General features: G+C 38.4%; 1 protein-coding gene across 1 annotated transcript in view; it reads left to right on the forward strand.

Annotated features, from left to right (window-relative positions):
- The window catches only part of F13A1 (coagulation factor XIII A chain), a 295105-nt gene that overhangs the window by 90125 nt on the left and 184945 nt on the right, over positions 1-20035 (forward strand). Inside the window, exons 4-5 of the mRNA XM_075554127.1 lie at positions 9771-9889; positions 15184-15291. Of these exons, the coding sequence (XP_075410242.1) occupies positions 9771-9889; positions 15184-15291 (227 nt within the window). The remainder of the gene's footprint in view (positions 1-9770; positions 9890-15183; positions 15292-20035) is intronic.

Raw genomic sequence — 20035 nt, forward strand, 5'->3', positions numbered from 1 at the left:
CTGGTGTTTTTACAAGATACCAAAATATGCTGTAAAGTTTGTGGTAAAGAGAACTTTTGGCCTCAATCCATTCTTTTTTGTACCCATATTCTTTGGCAGGTAAATAGCAATCCATTCCTCTCTCTAAAAGATGTGACCCCCCCTCCCCTCTAGACTTTCAGGTTGTTTTGGTTAATTGGATTAAAGTGTGCTTTTACAGCTGATTATGTGCTCTTGCACCTCTGCCATTGTTTTAAGAAAAATATGTCCGCTGGTCAAAAGAAGATGGGAGACAGACTCTTGGAACACGGTGGCACCATAAATTCACAGTAGTTGGAGAAATAGAGCTTCTCCAACTGCTACAACCTGAAACTGAGTTGGCCAGCCAAACCCAGTTTAGAACAGCTAGATCCAGTCAATTACAGAACCACAAGAACTGGTGCTTATGTTGAATAGCACTAATAATTTCTTTCTTTTCTTATGATGCAGTATGATGATTATAACTAACTTTAATTTGTATGTAAAGTAGGTTGTATTGGCACAGTAATAGTAAAATGGATCACATACATGTAATTAGATTTTAGTGTTATAATAAAGATGGCATTTAGAAATCAAGGGATAATGACAGATTTGATCCATAAATAATTTTCACAACTGGTTACCCCATGAGAAAAATCTCAGTAATATTTCTTCACACCATACACAAAATTTACAGGTAGAAATAATTCATTTGTGTTTCTTTCTCCTACTTCTTCAAAGTCAAAGAAGAAATACAACCACAAATATGTACAAATCTGCTCAACTTCAGTACTGATTGAGTACATATAAACCAAAATGATTAAATGCTGTATTTTGCCACCAGAGTAGCAAGTATAAAAAAAGTTAGCCGCATCTAATGCCATTGAAGGTACAAAGAAATGGATGTTCTCATATAATGTGGCTATGTTAAAAAACTAGTGCAGTCTTTGAACAGGTAATTTGGCAGTATCTATGCAAATTTTAATATGCAATTCACCAAGCAATGCTATTTCTAGATGTCTATTTTTAAGCTGTTGTTGAAATATATGCAACAAAACAAGCACCAATTCCACAACATATATATATATATATATATATATATATATATATATATATATATATATATGCATGCAATTCAGTGACTTTGATTGCAATCTTCAAGTTGTGCAACCATTATCAATCACCTTCTTTTTCAAGTATTTCACCCTCCTTAAAATAAAACCAATGACTTTCAAGTGGCAATTGTTAATGAGATCCCAAATCCTCCAAAGGGCCACAATGTTCAAGGCCCTACCCATTTATCTGCCAGTTTATGTATAATGATAAAAAAAAACTTTGCCACCATTTTTTCCGACTATCAGAAAGTCCCACACCCATTGATATTTCTTTGGTTTACACGTGTCTCTGGATCACTCTAGAGACAGCATTATCTTTTTATGAAAGAGAACATTATAAATCATCCCTTGGGGCATAAGATAATTCAATTCATTGATTTACCCAGTGGTATAGAATTGAAAGTAAATTTTGAGTAAAGGATATTAAACAAGTATAGGCTAGCTTCAGATGGCAATACATGAATTGTTGACTTGTTCAGATTAAACTCTTAAGTGACTGAACACGGTTTATACAATGAGAGTTGGTGAAAGGGAAAACTTTTCTAGAACATTTGATTCACAAGGCAAAATATCCCACCTACTAGATTAATAACATGACATAAGAAAGCAAGGAAAGCACTAAAATAGTAAATATATTATATTAATATTATATATATTATAGTAAATATATGGGTAGGTTCACCATTCATCGGCTATCCTCAAAGCAAGACATCTGAACCAAAGTCCAATGGCCATCAATTCTATACCTTTGTCATGGCGGTCATCTACTTCTCCTTACACTATGTCATTCAGCTTTAAGCCCAAGAGAGTATGTCAATTCCTTTCATCAGCTGCAGGTGAATTTGAGGTAAAGCCCAGCTTCATTTGTTTTCAATCTCAAATCTTTCTTTTATGCCTGTGAAGGATGTCTTGTGCTTCCAAAGAATAGAATGTATGGTAATCCCAGTAATCTATAGCACCTGGGTCCCTTCAGGATGGTCAGAAGTGTCCAATTAGTAACACAGTTTAGGGCGGGTTCTCCGCTTGAGTTTTGTTAAGTATTGTTAAACATTTTTCCTGATGGGCGCTTTCTCGACTGTTTACCCAACAACTCAAGTGTAATTGCCTTCTTAGAGACATGCATGCCACTCTCCCCCGCCTCTTGACTCGAATTCCCAATAAAGTTAGATTATCGCTACTGCAGGGGTGTCTGTTCATTTGGGGTGGCCTTAGCACAAGGTTGTATGGAAGCAATTGCTCTTCTCACTGCCCCCTTCTGTAGAAACTGACCCAGGGAGGTGAGGTCTCCTTTGTTGAAGTGGTTTCTAAGATTTACATACTAATGGGGTGATTTATTGGTTCTTGGGCACCAGGCAGGATTTCTACCTTGTTGCTTGGGAGACTGGATGACATTGCATAACCTGAGATCAGAAGCCTGCCTCCATCCTGGTATTTATCCTTCTATTGGTGTACGCATGCAATATTTTCCCTTTAGTAATTGATCACTTCACTCAGTATCATGGTTTCCAGGTCCCTCCATGGCAGGAGGTCTTTTTCCATCAACATTTTGAAGCCCTGTCTTACACCTTTGTCAGTTTGGCAAGAACAATATGTTCAGGTAAATGTCAATTAAAATTACAATCTCTCAAAAATATAATAGATGGAAACACACCCCAAAACATTTGGTATCTCTGATTTGTACAACTCTGAGGTCACTCACATTTTCACCAGTTTTTTTTTCCTATTGTACTCACAAGTTCCTTCATGAAATATAACACAAGACTGGTCCCAAAGAGGTGGAGGTCAAGTATATTTCAAATGTTCCACCTTTCCACACTGCTCTCCCACTCTGTTACTTCTGAGGTCAACCACCATCTTCCCCTTTAAATCCCTTACATCCCCAGGCTTTCCAGTTTGCTGTAATAGCTACTCACAATGCAAAGGGAAATGGCTCATGTCCTGTGGGAACTGGTGAGTCCCAACTGCAATGCTGAAATTCATATGGAGGATCTCCTTCTCCCCAAGGCTGTGGGAGCTGGTGAAATTAGGTCCAAGAAACAGATGCAGGATCTGAAGGGTGTGCTCCACTCTGGTTCTAGCTGGTAGTGGGATCACCTATCCTCAGCTTATATAGACAAGAGACTGGCAATCACAATGAATCCTGCTAGCAGCTACTCACAGGCGAATCCTATTAGTGTCTTCCCTCCATCTTTTTACCCAGAGCCATGCAGGGAAAAACCCTGTAGTAGGAGTTACAGAGACTTTGGTTAGAAGAGCCACAGCAAATACTTTACTGTCCTGTATCTAGAATATTTTCATTATTAAAAAAAAGATATTTTAAAGATATTTGCATTTATGTGAAATTATACATTTATAAGAGGCTTAGGTCCAATTTCAATGTATTAATTGATCTTCAAGAGCATTATGGCTATCCTCCACTTTTATTATTAATGTACTCATTCAATGACATCATATAACCATAACTTTCTTTAAGACCCTGTGTACACATTTATTCCTAACACTGGCTGGATTGGAGCTTGTCCCTTCAGTGCCCTATGGATGCTAGGATAACATTTATTCCTCTGTATGCAGATTTAAAAATATATGTATTACATATATATATCACTTACGATGTGCCAAGAGCTTTCTTTGCTATTGATCACTAAAAATTAAATCACTCACTTAAATTTCATAACATGTCATAAGTGAGTGGTTTGGAAAGGGGGAACTGATTACAAGGATCTACATGTGACCTCCTCCCTGGGGGATGGACAACAGAGAAGGGGGTGAAGGGAGATGCCAGATAGGGCAAGATATGACAAAATAACAATCCATAAATTATCAAGGGCTCATGAGGGCGGGAGGAGCGGGGAGGGAGGGAAACAAAGAGGACCTGATGCAAAGGGCTTAAGTGGAGAGCAAATGCTTTGAAAATGATTAGGGCAAAGAATGTACAGATGTGCTTTATACAATTGATGTATGTATATGTATGGATTGTGATAAGAGTTGTATGAGCCCCTAATAAAATGTTTTTAAAAAATGTTGGCATAGTATAATCTCCATTTTACAGATGTGGAAACTGAGGCAGCCAGTATAGTAATTTTTCCACAGCCATACTGATAGTAAGAATTAAAGCTAAGATCTGAATACTGAACTATCTTCAAGTGTGTATGACACTTGAGCCTCAATCACTGGCTCCCTATCATTAAAAGCAGTGTTTGGGAACTAGCAAAAAAATTTAAAAAGACAAACTGGAAGGAAAAAAATAAGACAATTGTCTGGTGCTCAGAGAGTGAGAGAAAAGTCCAAGAAAATGAAACACTTACCTTTTTACTTTGTGTTATTGTTGATGGGAAGTTATAAATTTTCATTGCAACCTTTGGCTAGGATGGAGTTCTCTCAGTCAGGAATAGGTTACCTTTTAAATTATTTTTTCCCCCAGTAGCTGAGCTAAATCGTGACTCCAAACAGGCTGACATAATACTCATGAATTCACAGAAAAGAAGGGAAAGTCAAATATGGAAGTTAGAATTTTAATTTTAAATTTACTGTTATTTTATAAGAAGATTGAAGGTGGAAAGCAGTGGGATTTTCCCTCTCATTTTTACTTAGATCTGTCTCTTTGAGATATTGTCCAAAGTTTGATTTTGAAAGTTTTGTATTCCATTATGGAAATATCAAAGCATGCACTAGATTTGCTAGGATAACTAACTAGAAAAATTTAATCAATCACCTTTGGAGATTCCTATTATTGGCCTCTTCTTGTAGTTTGTTGCTTGAGTTTGGATTACTCTGAGAGTAGTAGGTGGAAATCTACTGTCTCTTAGAGGAAAACTCTTCGCTTCTTAGTATTACATAGGACACTACTAATAAGAAAAATGGAAAACAATAACAGGCAAACAAGTCATTGTTCTGGAAACCCAACTATTTGAACTATTGGTGTGTGTGCTTGTGTGCATGCTTATATAGGAGTGGGTTGTTTGAGAATTGTTGTTAGATGCCATCAAGGCAGTTCCAACTCAGAGTAGGAACCAGCAACGCTTCATTCTATTACACAGAAGGTTGTTGGATTGAGCCCATTGTTCCACGCACTGTGTCAATCAATCTCAGTGAGTGTCTTAGTCTTTTTCACTGACTTTTTATTTACTCAAGCATGATATGCTTTTCTAGGAACTAGTTTTCCTCATAACATGCTGGCTGTATGTTTCCAAGATAGATCTGTTTATTCTTCAAGCAGTGCTTGGCGTGTTCAATATTCTTCGTCAGTGCCATCACAGACGTGAATTCTTCTTTAATCGTCCTTAACCACTTTCCAGTTTTTACAACCATATGAACTGATTGAAATACCATGGATTGATCAGTCCTCAAGGCAATATCTCAATACCATATGTCATTTGACTCATTTGTTGATTCCCTGAGCAATGATTGTAGTTTCAAGTAAAATGGAATCTTTGACAAGGTTTCTCCATTTATCATGATATTGCATATTGGTCTAGTTGCGATGATTTTTATTTTCTTTATATTGAATGATTTGAGTCTTCTGAATAACTTGATAAAGGAATCTTCTTCCTATCTTGCTGCAACATTCTTCTTTATATAGTTCAGTTTCTCAGATTATTTGTTCAGAATATAGATTGAATGAGTATGGTGGAAGGATACAACCCTGACTGACACATACTTTTCCTAATTTTAAGCCATGCAGTATTCCTTTGTTCTGTTTGAAGGCGCCTCTCAGTCCTTTCTGGTCAAAACCCAAAAAACAGTGTAATGTTACCTTTTATATGAATGGCAGTTTTGCTGGGTATAGAATGCTGGATTTAAACCCGTTTATCCCTTAACTTTTTTTTTTTAATCTGGAGATGAGATCTGGGACTTTTAACACCCAGTACTATGTATTTTTTAAAAATGTAATATGAATATAATCAGTTTTATATTTGAAAAAACAAACCATATTCACTACCATTAAGTCAATGCTGACTCATCTTGACCCCTTGTGGGTTTCTAAGACTGTGACCATTGATAGAAATAGAACACTTAGTTTCTCTCCTGCGAAGTTGCTGGTGGTTTTGAACTGCCAAACATGTGGATCACATCATTGCTATACTTAAAACCTTTTTTTAAAATTTGAAAGCTTTGGGGTTTTTGAAGTTTACCTTTATTTCTTCCTTTCTTATTTATTTATTTACTTTTAAACACTTAAGTAACAATTTTAGATTTTCATTTACTGCTTATTCAGATATGCACACTGTGGAACTTCTCAGGTTAACACCATCAATCTTTCTTAGTTCTAAAATGCTTACATTTTTCATGCCTTAGTATTCTTTATTTATTTATGCAAAATACCCTTTAAGTAGATATTTGACTTTCTGCATCTGTTTCTATGTCTTGATGGCAGAGATATATTGAGTTTATATATACTTAAATACTTTACAGAAAATTTGCAAGTAATTAAATTTCTCTCAGACTATCTCAAAGGAATTTATAACCTTTTAGGAGAGTGCCTATTCATTGGGGAAAAGGAAATAACAGACTTTTGTGGATTACTAGACACTGGATTGAATTGATACCATTTCCAGGAGACCAGTAGTATCATTGTAACTCACAAGTCAGGGTAGGGGCTATTAATGGAGATCAGGTTATTAACGAAGTCTTGGGTGAGGTCTGTCTTACAGACTGTGGAATGAAGAACATCACTGCTAACACCAGATGGATCTTGACTAAAAGCAGATAATATCAGAACGATGTTTACCTGTCTTTCATTAACTATGCAAAAGCATTACGCTATGTGAATCATAACAAATTATAGATAACATTATGGAGAATGGGAATCCTGTGCTAATGCAGAAGTAGTACATAGATTCATAACAACTCTATAGGACAGAGTAGAACTATCCATATGGGATTCTGAGACTGTGAATCTTTATGGGAGTAGAAAGCCTCAACTTTGTCCCAAGTAGTGGCTGATGGTCTCAAACTGCTGACCTTACAGTTAGCAGCCCCATGCATAACCAAAGTACTAGGATCTTTTTATAAAGTACCATTTAAAAGCATTAAAGTGATCATTAATAACATGAATTAAAATAATTATAGTTTCAAAGGTAGATGAATATATACATTTAGTTATATCTATTTCTATTCTGCTTTAATTTATTAAATGTTTATTTTATATTCACTTTTTAAATTAGTATCCCTTTATTATACTCTCTGATATTGTACAGGGTAAGTCCGTAAACATCCCATACTGTAAGAAAAACAGTGTGTTTATTGATGTCAAGGTGTTCAAGAAAGAAAAGAATATTTGAAATTTATTGTGGTAGCAATTGTACTATTACTGCTTGATGTGATTGAACCATGGAGTGATATGATAACTGTATTAACTTGCAAAAATTGTTTTGAAAAAAGTAAGTGCAGTTTTCAAGAAAAAATAAATTTTAAAAGACACTTCTAGACATCGGTGGTCTTTGAGGGATGTATGGGAATGACATTTATTATTACAATAAAGTCACCACATAAAGCACTACTATAAGAAATTTAACACACAAAAATAGCCTTGATTTTAAGGCTGGGTAAATAACATTTGGTAAAGGGCTCGGTACATTTAAATGCTCAATGCCCTGTATGTTATATTGTCACACTAGGAATCTTTAAAAATGAAAGTATTTTCATATTTTTTGCCCAGCAATATTGATCAAAAAGGTACTTGTCACTTTTTTATTAACCTCACATTCAGTTGTCGCTTCTTTATGTGTTAAATCGGGTTCATTCCAACAAACTTGAAGCTGAGGTTTTAGTTGGAGGGCATCTTTTTTACATAGACTTTGTTGTGAAAATTATAGGAGCTCCAGAACTTGACAAGGCCAGGCCAACAGTTTAGAGATGTTTATGTTGACTCTCGCAAGGGCTGAGAGAAGCTGGGACACCTATATAACTCTGGCTTCCTCTGGAAGGGTAAAACTGATGCCAGGTGAAATGAGATATTGATATAACATCATGGAGGAATCTCACCATAATTATCCCAAGTAAAAGAAGTCAACCCTCAATTTATCTAAAATTCTAGGAAAATGCAAACTAGCATATAGTGCCAGAATATAAATTCCTTGCGAGTTGTGGTCAGAAGGGTAGGATTACAAAGGAGTGTCAGAAAACTTAGGGGGTTATAGATAGGTTTGTTTTTAATAGTTGTGAAGTTACATACTTTAAGCGTGTGCAATTTATAACCTAATACATTGGATACATGTGGACTTATATGTATATAAATACATATATGCATACACATATAGCTTTATCATTGCATGAATACACGTACAGGCACTTAAACAAACAAGAACGTTTTAGAGATCAGACAAAACCAAGGGCTTACCAAAGGACGCATTCTAAGCAATCACATAGCTCAGAATGACATTCTCCAGTGGTTGGACTGAGCTGTTTTTCTCACGTCTGAATATGTATAGAAACTACCTGGGCATTTCTTAACTAGCAGGTTTTGGGTCCGCAGGTCTGAGGTAGAAAATGAGAATCTGCATTTCTGCTCAGTTCTCAGGTGATGCTGATTCTGCTAATCTTTGAACTACACTCTTAGTAATCAGGGGCTTAGGCATTTGTTCTCACCTCTGGCTGCACAGAAGAACCGCTTGGAGTTTAAAAAGGGGGAAAAAAGACAAAAAACACACAAACCCTGATATCTGGATGACACACATGTGTAGCCAAGGTTGAGAACCATTACTCTAAGAGAGTGATACAAATTTTATCAGGGAGTGAAGAAGAAAATACGCTAATAAAGAAATTGGGATGGTAGCTATAACCTGGGCCAGAGGAATGGGATGAATGATGCCACAATCAGAAGTGATTGCTAAGTAGGTAGGCAAGCAGAATTGCCCTCCTGAAAGTACAGATGCAGGGAAGAAAAGTTCTTCTACTAGAGGCAGTCAATCAGTTATTTCACTTGGTCACACACATACCCACAGTTATCATGATTTTTCATTGACAAACAAATAGACAAACATCAGCCGCCTCCGTCCTTCCTTCTATCAGAGATGGTCAAAGAGCAAGGCAAGAGGAGTACTGCCTTTCAGTGAAGGGCTCTGAGTTGCACAGGTGGCTTGCACTGGGCTGCTAACTAGCCCATTGATTCTTCCGCAGAAAGGACTGACCATCTGTTTCTGAGAGGCCACAGGTTGACCATCCTCTAGAGCAATGCTGCTCTATACACATGCAGTCTCGAGAAGTTGGAGTGGGCTATGAGGATTTTGCCATGTGCCCAAAATTTGTTTTTAAAATAATTTTCCAGTTCAGCTAGTTTTCTATTAGCATTAATAGGTAGAAAGTAATTTTTTAATCTGTGTGTCGGCATCATATAATTCTGATTCTGAAACTATCAGTGCACTAGAATTACAAAGTCATATAATGAAACATGTTAATTTAATTGTACTGCATAGACCTTGAAAAGAAACACCTGGTTTGTCAGCATTTTGCATCAGACATCATTTTCAGATTGAATTTTGGTGCTGATAATGTTCACGATTGTACAAATTGCATACTGAGAAATTATCTGCTTAGGGAACCAAAAGACCTTTTTGTCATGCAGTTGATTAAATTACCATTTAAGGGAAAAATTTACTTGCAAGTAGTTGAAAACAGTTTTAGCCTAGTAATGGCCACGGTGTCTAAATCTCACTGCAGATGATGCTGTGTATCTGGATGACGAGAAAGAACGAGAAGAATATGTCTTGAATGACATTGGGGTTATTTTCCACGGAGACTTCAAGGCCATCAAGAATAGAAGCTGGAGCTATGGTCAGGTGAGCCATTTAAAAGTTGTTACTTTCAAGGGCACTTTAAAAAATATTTTTGTCCAAGGAATCATGCAGGTACCAAGCATCAATATTAGACAAACACAATTTCCTGCTTTCCAGGATCTGAGACGTCAAGGTAGGGAACATGGAAGTAGAGACTTTTCAAGGCAGCTGCATAATTTATCAACGGAAGCCACACATCTTCCGTTATTACAGGGTCATGGAGATCAGCGGTTCTATGGCTAACATGGCACTCTGTTGAGAAAGGCGTGTGCATTGATGTTCAGTGAAAACTTATCCATGCAGAGATTGCTATTCTGTTAGAAAGGAACTGGTTTTTCTCTCCTTATCAGGATAGGCTTTAAATGATCATGCAAAAGATAGCTCAAGAGCTGTGCACTACTCAAAGAAACCACGTCTGCAGAAACGTTAGTACAAGGAGAGCTTCCAAAACCCTCATGGAGGGAAAAACAGACTGAAAAGTTAAGAAAATTGTCCATGAATTGTTGAAGCCCCCTCATATTTATAAAACGAACTAAACCAAGACACTGATTTATAGTTAGTTTGAATTCTTAGAGATCCTAGAGGACAATGTAGACGGACAGCCCAAAGGTTTGCCAAGGCTGTACTTTTATGCAATTAGGCTGCTACATCTTTCTCCACGGAGCAAATGAAGAGTTCAATTGACTGACCTTGAAGTTAGTGCCTGAGCGCTTTGGCCACTTTTTAAATCTCCCTTAGTATTTACAAGGGGGTTCCAAAAGGTTTGTGGAAAAATGGAATTTTAAATAATGGAATGTTCCTAGGAGCCTTTTAAAGCCCCCTTATATACGCAGGCTGCTCATTAGAAAGGAATGTTCTCATCAAAAGTGGGCCCAGGAGGCTTTGACTTAGGTAGCAATTTGCAACCTGTGGGTCACCACCCCTTTGGAGGTTAAATGACTCTTTCATAGGGGTCTCCTGATTTAGCAGCAAAATTACAGTTATGAAGTAGGAACAAAAAAAATGGTAGTTTGGGGTCACCACAACATGAGGAACTCTATTAAAGGGTCTCAGCATTAAGAAGGTGGAGAACCACTGGTTTAGAGCCATCAGCTTGAATCTCAAGCTACTTTCAGGATGTTATTTTTATTGTTAGGCGTCACTGATTTGGTTGCAACTCATAGCAATCTTATGTCAAACAGAACATAGCCGCTCAATCCTGCAACAGCTTCCTAAGTGTTGTTATAGTTGAGCCCGTGGCTGAAGCCATTGTTTCAATCCATCTCTTCAGGTTAGTCCTCGTTTTCACTGACCTTCTGGATATTAAAAGAGCCCTGAAGGAGTAGTGGTTATAAGTTGGGCAGTTCAAAGATTACCAGTTCAAATCACAAGCTACTCTTGGGAAGAAGACTGGGTTTTCTACTCCCCCAAAGAGTTGCAGTCTCAGAAACTCATGGGACAGTTCTACCCTATCCTACAGGATTGCTCTGAGCCGGCATCAACCCAATGGCATGAGTTTAGTTTGATTAAGGTTCTTCTTATGAAGTATCATGGTATGTTCTTTAAGAAATTAAATTAATCAAGTGCTTTCCGTGTAGTGTCATCAACAGTGAACAGCTGAATATTACCTTTCTATAAATTGATTCAAGAACTCTTTTTCATTAGCACTGGTGAAGAGATGAATGTGCCCTTCTTCGGGTTCGGCTGCAATGATTTGAATCAGGTGTCCTTGTTCTGTAGATCTATAAGGATTTTATGTGCCTGTGGTGTTCTAGTTTTTGCTTTCTTTGTGTTTTCTTTTTCCTATATCTTGTTTGACACACACACATACACACACACACACACACGTGTTGGTGTTTTATGTCTTATCCACCAAGCTTTGAGACCAGCTCCTCACCCTGACTCTAACATACCCTTTTGCATTTCTGATCTTTGTTAAGCTTGTAGACTATGTTCTCATCCCGTGTTTTGTGTTCCTGCATCACGGCCTAGTAACAGGCCCTCTCCTTCCTGGGTCAGATTATCCAATAAGCAAGATAAGCACAAGATTATATATGCTTACCTACTCGTCAGTTGTAAAATCCTTCACTTTTATCTCCACATCAAAGATTCCACTTCTAGGCATATCTGACATATCTGCCTCTCTCCCAACTCATTCCTATAGAATCAAAACAAGTCTTTTTTCTAAAACACTCCCTGGCAGGAATGAAGTACACAGGAAGGAAGGTAAGCACAGAAGTAATTGTGCTTATTTACTAATCTATGCTGAACAATTTCACATAGGTTTTACATTGCTTAAGGAATACTTCAATCCTGTCTCGGGCCCTTGCCTTGGGTCTCAATTCCTAGCCCTCCGGGGTGAGTCTATTTATGAAACTAATGTGACAAACTATTAGTGAGTAGTAAGCAAAACTGGTAATGTGTCCCGAGAAGGATCAGGCTATGCCTGAGCCACCAAGTCTTTGATATAATGGTGGGTGCCCTTGAAACTCACTCTCATCTGTCAGTTTGTCATACTGTAGAGTGTAGAGGTTTGTTGTTGCTGCGAAGCTGGAAACTATGCCACCAGTATTTCAAATATCACTAGAGTCACCTGTGGTGGACAGGCTCCTGCAGAACTTTCAGACTAAGACAAACTAGAAAGGTCTGGTCATCTAAATCCAAAAATTAACCAATGAAAATCCTATGGATCACAGAACATTGTCTAAGACTGCAACGGACATTGTTTGAATATGTCAGCAAGAGGGAATGTTGTTTGTTTAAGTGGAGGACCAGCAAAGGTGAGGAAAATCCACAGTGAAATGGATTAGCACAATGGTAAGCACCAATGGGCTCAAGCATACCAAGGATCATGAATGTGCCACAGGACTGGGCTACACTGTTTTCTGTTGCATAGGAAATCACCATGGAACACAAACACATCTATTTATAATTTTACTTTAAAAATCAGTTGGTTTGGTTCCTTTTGCCAAAATAACAAGTTAAATGAGCTGTATACAGAGATAAAGGATAAAGGTAGTTATATGACCATTTAAAAAAAAATTTCCCTTTAGTGCCACCATGCCCCATAGACCGACAAGAGCAATGCTAATTCTTAAGAAAAAGAATGATGGGTATATCAGGAGGCACACACACACACACAATTTTTCTTTTTCCAAAGCTATTAAATTTTCTTTACAAAACAACCCTTTCCCCTACAAAGTACTCTCCGTTACACTTAATACTCAATACACTTAATACTTAATACACTTAATTCTGTTCTTGGAAACATTTTCCAAATTCATCTGTTTGGATGGCTGGCAGCACCTCCCTTGTTGTTTTCTTCACCTCTTTGATGGTGATAACATCACTGTCCTTCATGTCCCTCTTCATTCTCAAAAGCAAAAAAAAAAAATTCCAAGAAGCAAAGTCAGGTGGGTAAGGTGCATAGGGGCAAGAGAGGCATGCTGGGTTTTTTTTTTTGCCAAAATCTGGTGCACTGAGATGACTGCATGAGCAGGTGCATTGTCGTGGTGGCAAAACCAGTCCCCCATCTGCCACAAATCAGGCCTCTTTGTCACATACTGTTATGCTATCTTTTCAGAACCTCTAAATACAAAGCTTAATGAATAGTCTGACCTGGTGGAATGAACTCCAAATGCGCTACAAGTTGACATTTTCATCCTTTCGATAAGTTGACAGATGGACTTAATGAGATTTGTTAACAATAGATATTTCATCTTTTTTGAAATGAGAAAAACACTTGTACACTTGAGTTTTCCCCATAGCACTGTCCTTGTTAGCTGTGTTGAACATCACAATAGTTCCTGTAGGTTTTTTCCCAAGGAGGAAACAAAATCTCACAGCTGCACGCTATTCTTTTAAATTGACCATCACAAAAAATGAGGTTCAAGCAAAACTTCTTATACAAAAAAATTCACTGTGTCCAGAGAGGACCTTCCCAGGTGACACCACTGAGTGCACTAACTCAGAGTGAGTGGCTTGATGCTCACCTAGTGATGAAAATGTGTATCATGAAATCTCTGCTCCGGTCAGGGTAATTCCGAGGGTGTTGGTACCCAGTGATAGATATACCTGAAGGATTAGTGTAATCACCCATTACTGCACCCATCATTTCTGTTTTAGGTACCCATTGAGTAGGTACTCTAACCGGATTTAGTAAATATTACGGAGTAGCTATCTATTAATTAACATAATGGTTTCTGCCACAAGCACTTGGGGAAGTGATAGGCAAGATTTTTGCATAGAGATTAATGGCCTTTTACATTGGATTATACTATAGCAGCTATCTTTCTCATTTCCACTTAATTACTATGCCATCTCTATTCCCTTCCCCCCCACCCCCGGTTTTTTACATGAATAGAATTTTTCCCTAAGAATATTGAACTAGCCAACAAGAATGTGTTTAATTGTACAATCTGGTCTCTCTGGCCTTCTCTGCCCTCCCTTTGACCCTGAGGTCCATCTTGTCTCTGAACAGAGGGAATGGAGAGTGGCATTCATTAGAGAATATCTTGTACTATTTGGGATACAAGCTAATTATGTCTAAAGTCTGTTGCTTTGATACCCCTGAGAGTTGTTTATTTTAGAGGTGTACAAGGACTCATGAGTGACATTGCTTTTGAGGTCTCCTGGATTTGTTAGAAAGACGGTTTAAATTCAATCTTGCAGTCATCTCAAGAACTTCAAGTCATTCCATGTTCTTTGGCTAGGTGAACTGTCTGGTAGTTCTATTTGCATTTGTGGCTTGTTTTTATGTTATTGTTACCCTGTTTCCCCAAAAGTAAGATATCCCCCCAAATAAGACCTACTTACTGTTTTGCCCAGCTGAAATATAAGGCATCCCCCCTAAAATAAGACCTCCCCAAAAATAAGCCCCCCTGAAGCTATTGTGTCTGGACTGTAAGGGCAGGCGCCGCTGTGCAACTCACTGTTGCCTTCAGCACAGATGGACCAGACAGGAAGTGCGAGGTCTCTTTTAGTAAAACAATAAAACAATAACCAATAAATGTGTACCATATTCTTCTTCACGGAAAAATAAGACATCCCCTGAAAATAAGATGTAGTGCATTTTTGGGAGCAAAAAATAATAGAAGACACTGTCTTATTTTCGGGAGACAGGGCAGTTGTGCAAAAAGAAAAGAAAAAGAAAGAGAATGTTTCTTTTTTTCATTTTGATACATCCTACTAAATATGAGAACTTACTATATAAGAAATACACGAATTAGATTGTGGAATAATTTTTATTTAAAACATATACTACCATGTGTGTTGAATGGACATTAAGTAGTTTCTCCTTTTTTCCCCCTTCTGGGTAGTTTGAAGATGGTATCCTGGATGCATGCCTTTATGTGATGGACAGAGCAAAAATGGACCTCTCTGGGAGAGGGAATCCCATCAAAGTCAGCCGAGTTGGGTCTACCATGGTAAGCAATAGCTAATGATTACTAAAATCTACAATACCTCTCATTTGACTCAGTATTGACAATATTTCATTAGGCTATTGAAATTGTGACTAACACTTAAACTTTGATTTTTAGGATTTCAGCTAATGACATACAATATAGTTCTTGGAATTTCCTAAGCTTCTGATGTGCTGAGGAAGAGAAAATTTTTCTCAATGCTGCATGTTTCTTTGGCATTAAACAAAAGGTGATTGATAATATGATGCTACAGATCTATTATTTTTTCCTTGTTCATTATCCAACTTTCTTGTCTTAATAGTTTTATTGGGGTTCTTACATCTCTTATAAAAATCAATACGAACATCTACTGGGTCAAGCACATTTGTACATATGTTGCCATCATCATTTTCAAAACATTTTCTTTCTACTAGAGTTCTTGGTATCAGTACCTCTTATTTCCCTCCCTCCACCCCCCTCTCATCCTCAGAGATGTATTATTTTTAAAAGATTCTTACATTTAAAAGAAAAGTGAAGAGTTGCCAGACAAGATGATTGATCAAAAGGCACCTCCCCCCAAAGAGGACATATTCAAGACCCAGCTTTTTAATATATTCACATAGTATACATAAATAAATAAATGGCTCTATATAATCCTGGCTATTTCGCAATAGTGCCTGGTAGTTAATAATTTGGACAGTTCATCTATCCAAACGGGCATTTATTCTTCATAGGCAGGAAATATCTGTGGCAGTCTGTGTCAGTAACTATTTACAGTCTTGGAAATTCAATGGGAAATGTCCAAGGGTTGACCTATATAGTTGCTATGAGTTGGAATATACTTGACGGCAGTGGGCTTTTTTCTAGTTGTTTTACTTTACAGAAATCCCATGAGGTCAGGAGAGTGGGCACCACTCATGTCACAGTATAACTCAGGACACAGTATAACTCTAGGAAGGAATAAAAGGGAATTTCCTAAGTAAGCTGAGTCTTACTTTTGGGGTGATACCTTTTGGTCAATCAATCGATTGATTGATAATAGTCATTAACATTTTAAAGCAGCCACTCCTCAGTCCCAAGAAAAGAGGTTCTTAAAAATAAGTGATCTGTAGCTTCACCTTATCTATCACCATTTGTAACTTCAGTTACAAAGCCTCAGCAGGACCTAAGTCTGCTGACTTCAACTTTTCTGTGGACGGTCCTGAAACATCTTTGGGAATACAGAAATCCAGGAGTAGAACAGCTAATAGAAAATGTTCTCCTGAAGTGGAAAGGGTAGAGCTCAGGTTTAGAGGGCAGACTGTCCTGGAATGTGCTGTTTTACATAACACATTGAGTCCTCTTTTTTGTACATAAAGATGCAAGGGTCTTCAAGAAAATACATGGAAAGTGGAATTTTAAAAAATGAAACATTTCCATGAATTTCTTAAAGTCACCAGGTATATGAAACACAATCGATAAGTTCAGTGTTCCTGAAGAAATCTTAGACTGCGTGCTATTTCGTATAATCGAAAACTGAGCAAGAAATAAATGATTTTGTTGCCAATACGTCTTAAAGTTTCTAAAATGTTCTCTACTGTAAAGAATTTTAACTTTTTTGGTTTGCATGGGGTTTTTAAAAAATAATTTTATTAGGGGATCTTATAACATTCCACACATCAACTGTATCAAACATATTTGTAAATATGTTGCCATCATCATTTCCAAAAGATTTTCTACTTGAGTCCTTGGTATAAGCACCTCTTTTTACCCCTCCCTCCCCCATCTTTCCACCCTCCTGAATCCTTGATCAATTATATATTGTTATTACTATTTCATCTCCTACACTGTCTGATGTTTCTCTTCACCCACGTTTCTGTTAATCATCCCCTTTGGATGGGGTGGGGGGCTCTATAGACAATCTTGTGATAGGTTCCTATTTTCTCCCCCCTTCCCTCTCCCCAGCCATCCTGATGATATTGCTACTCCCACTCTTGTTCCTGAGAGGTTTATCTGTCCTGAATTCCATGTGCCAAGAGCTCTTCTCTGTACCAATGTGTGTTCTACTGTCTAGCAAAATTTATAAGGTAGAATTGGGTCATGATAGTGGTGGGGAGGAAGTATTCAGGAACTTGAGCAGTGATTCTCAACCTTCCTAATGCCACGGCCCTTTAATACAGTTCCTCACGTTGTGGTGACACCCAACCATAAAATTATTTTTGTTACTACTTCATAACTAATTTTGCTACTGTTATGAATCGGGCAACTCCTGTGAAATGGTTGTTCGACCGCCAAAGGGGTCATAACCCACAGGTTGAGAACTGCTGAACTAGAGGAATGATGTGTTTTGTCACTGCTATACTGCACCTTCATTGAATCATCCCTTCCATATAACCCTTTGGTGAGGGGATATCCAATTGGCTACAGATGGGCTTTGGGTCTCCACTCAAACCCCCTTCATTCACATCAATATAGTTGTTTGTATTGGATTTTATGATACTTGATAGCTGACTCCGTCAATACCTCATGATCATACAGGTTGGTGTGCTTCTTCCATGTGGCTTATTTGCTTCCCTGCTGGATGGTTACTTGTGTAACTTCAAGCCTTTAAAACCCCAGACTCTATATCTTTTGATAGCTGAATACCACCTGCTCTTTTCACCACATTTGCTTATGCACCCATTTTGTCTTCAGATAATATGTCGGGAAGGGGAGTATCAAAGAGTGCCAGGTTATTAGAACAAAGTGTTCTTGTGTTAAGGGAGGCCTTGAGTAGAGGTCCAAAGTCCATATGCCATCTTAATACTTAACATATAAATATATGTACATTGGCCTCTATCCCCTCAGTATATATTAGTATATTTACATATGTACATGCCTATAGCTATACTTCTACAAATAGCTTTTGCCTCCTCTTTCTTTCCTCTATTTCCTTTCATCTTCCTCCTATTGCATTATCATGCTCACTCTCCATTCAACTCTCAGTAATTCCTCTCAGAAATATTGCAGATTAAATCCCACCAGGCATTATATGCCAAATTCTCCATCTGTTTCAGATCTCTTGTTGTTCCCTTATCCCTGAGTTTGTTGGCTCCCCACTCCCCCTGTCTGCCTCCTCCTCTTCCATGTCCCCTGGAACCTCTGGTCCATTTTTTTCTCCTCAGGATTGTTCGTCCTGCCTGGCTTATATAGGGAGACATAGGGCAAAAGAAAAAGAAAATAAACAAACAAATAGAAACAGAAAACAAGAAGAATAAGGAAAAAAAACCCAGAAAGTTTCAAGTCTGTATGCTGACTGTTATGTATGTTTTCCAATCAAGTCTGATGAGGTACCAAGTCCTGTCCCCAACTCAAAAGTCTATTTTCAGGATTCCTCGGGGACTTGGTTTCTTAGCTCCTTGCACTGCCCTGTTGAACTCCCTTTGCATTTCACCATGTCATGCATGGGGCAGGCAGGGCACACTTTCTGCATAGTGTCACCAGTGCTGTCTCCCATTGTACTTTGGGTCAGTGAGGGAATGCCTTGTCTCATGGTGGGGCTGCTTCTAAAGTCCACTCTGTGTATTGATTGCTCTGAGCAAGGATGTCTCTCTCTATATATTTCTCTCTCTCTCTCTCTCTCTCTCTCTCTCTCTCTCTCTCTCTCTCTCTCTCTCTCTCTTTCTCTCCATCTTAATTCACTCCAACTGAACAGACCCAACTCTCGTCCTGGGCTATATCTTCAGTGCTGTCCTCTCTATTGCCTTCTTCTGGGAGGGGGGCGGAGGGGTCATCTTGGCTCAGCTTGGGCCTGACTCCATCTTACTCTCTGTTAGTTTACTGCTCCATGCCAGTGCATTACCCTCAAGGATTGGCGCTCAATGGTACCATTCTCTGCTTCTAGACTGTTAATAATGTCTGTTTACTCGTTATTTGCTTTTGTTAGTTTGTCCCTTATTTCTTCTATTTTCCTTTGGTGCTCATCCATTAATTCTTTTATTTCCCTTTGGTGCATGGTTTTTATCTCTTCTATCGTTTCATTCTTTTTCTGAATTGCTTCCCTCATATCATGTATGACTCAAAGCAGTATTTTGAAGATTTATTTATGCGGTTTATCAACTTCTGCTTCATCTATGTACTTTGTTAAGTTCCGAACTTCTTCCAACTTTGCCTTTTGTTCATCCTGTTTTTATTTGAGGTTGCTGATTGCTGGTTGCATGTTGTTTTAGAGGATCCCAGAGTCATTTTTCAGAGTCAAAGAGCACTGGGCTCTCTCTTTGGGAGACTCATAGTAATGCTTCTTTGAACTACCTGCAGCTAACTGTGCTGAGGGGTTGGGGTACCACTTTATCTTTCAGTGGCTTCACTCTTTCCCAGTCAACCAGTATTCTGTTATTTGAAGGGAAAGTTGGATAGCGCTCTAAGGAGACACTGGTCGGGCAGTTGTGGGCCTTCAAAGATGGTGCAGCACTGGATAATCTCACAGTAACCAATGGTGGTGTGGCCCATGGAGGCTTGAAGCACCTAATATGATGTGCAGGGGTGCTCACTGCAACAGGAGCACTGTGGGGGAAGGGTGATGTGTCTGCTTTGGTGTAGAGCACTGCAGATGTTGGGTGGAATTGCTCTAGTCAGCAAGAGTGCCATGGATATCAGGCAGAGGTTCCCACAACAGTGGGGAACACTTGGGAAGGCTGGGAGGGCTGCCTTAGGCCATGTGAAGCTCTGAAAATGGCAGGAGGAAGGTCCCTCAGCCATGTGTAGGACTGCGGAGGGTGGGCAGAGGATTTCCCCAGTTGAGTGAAGCACC

Source organism: Tenrec ecaudatus, chromosome 7 (genome assembly GCF_050624435.1).
Source record: "Tenrec ecaudatus isolate mTenEca1 chromosome 7, mTenEca1.hap1, whole genome shotgun sequence".
Taxonomy (NCBI): Eukaryota; Metazoa; Chordata; class Mammalia; order Afrosoricida; family Tenrecidae; genus Tenrec; species Tenrec ecaudatus.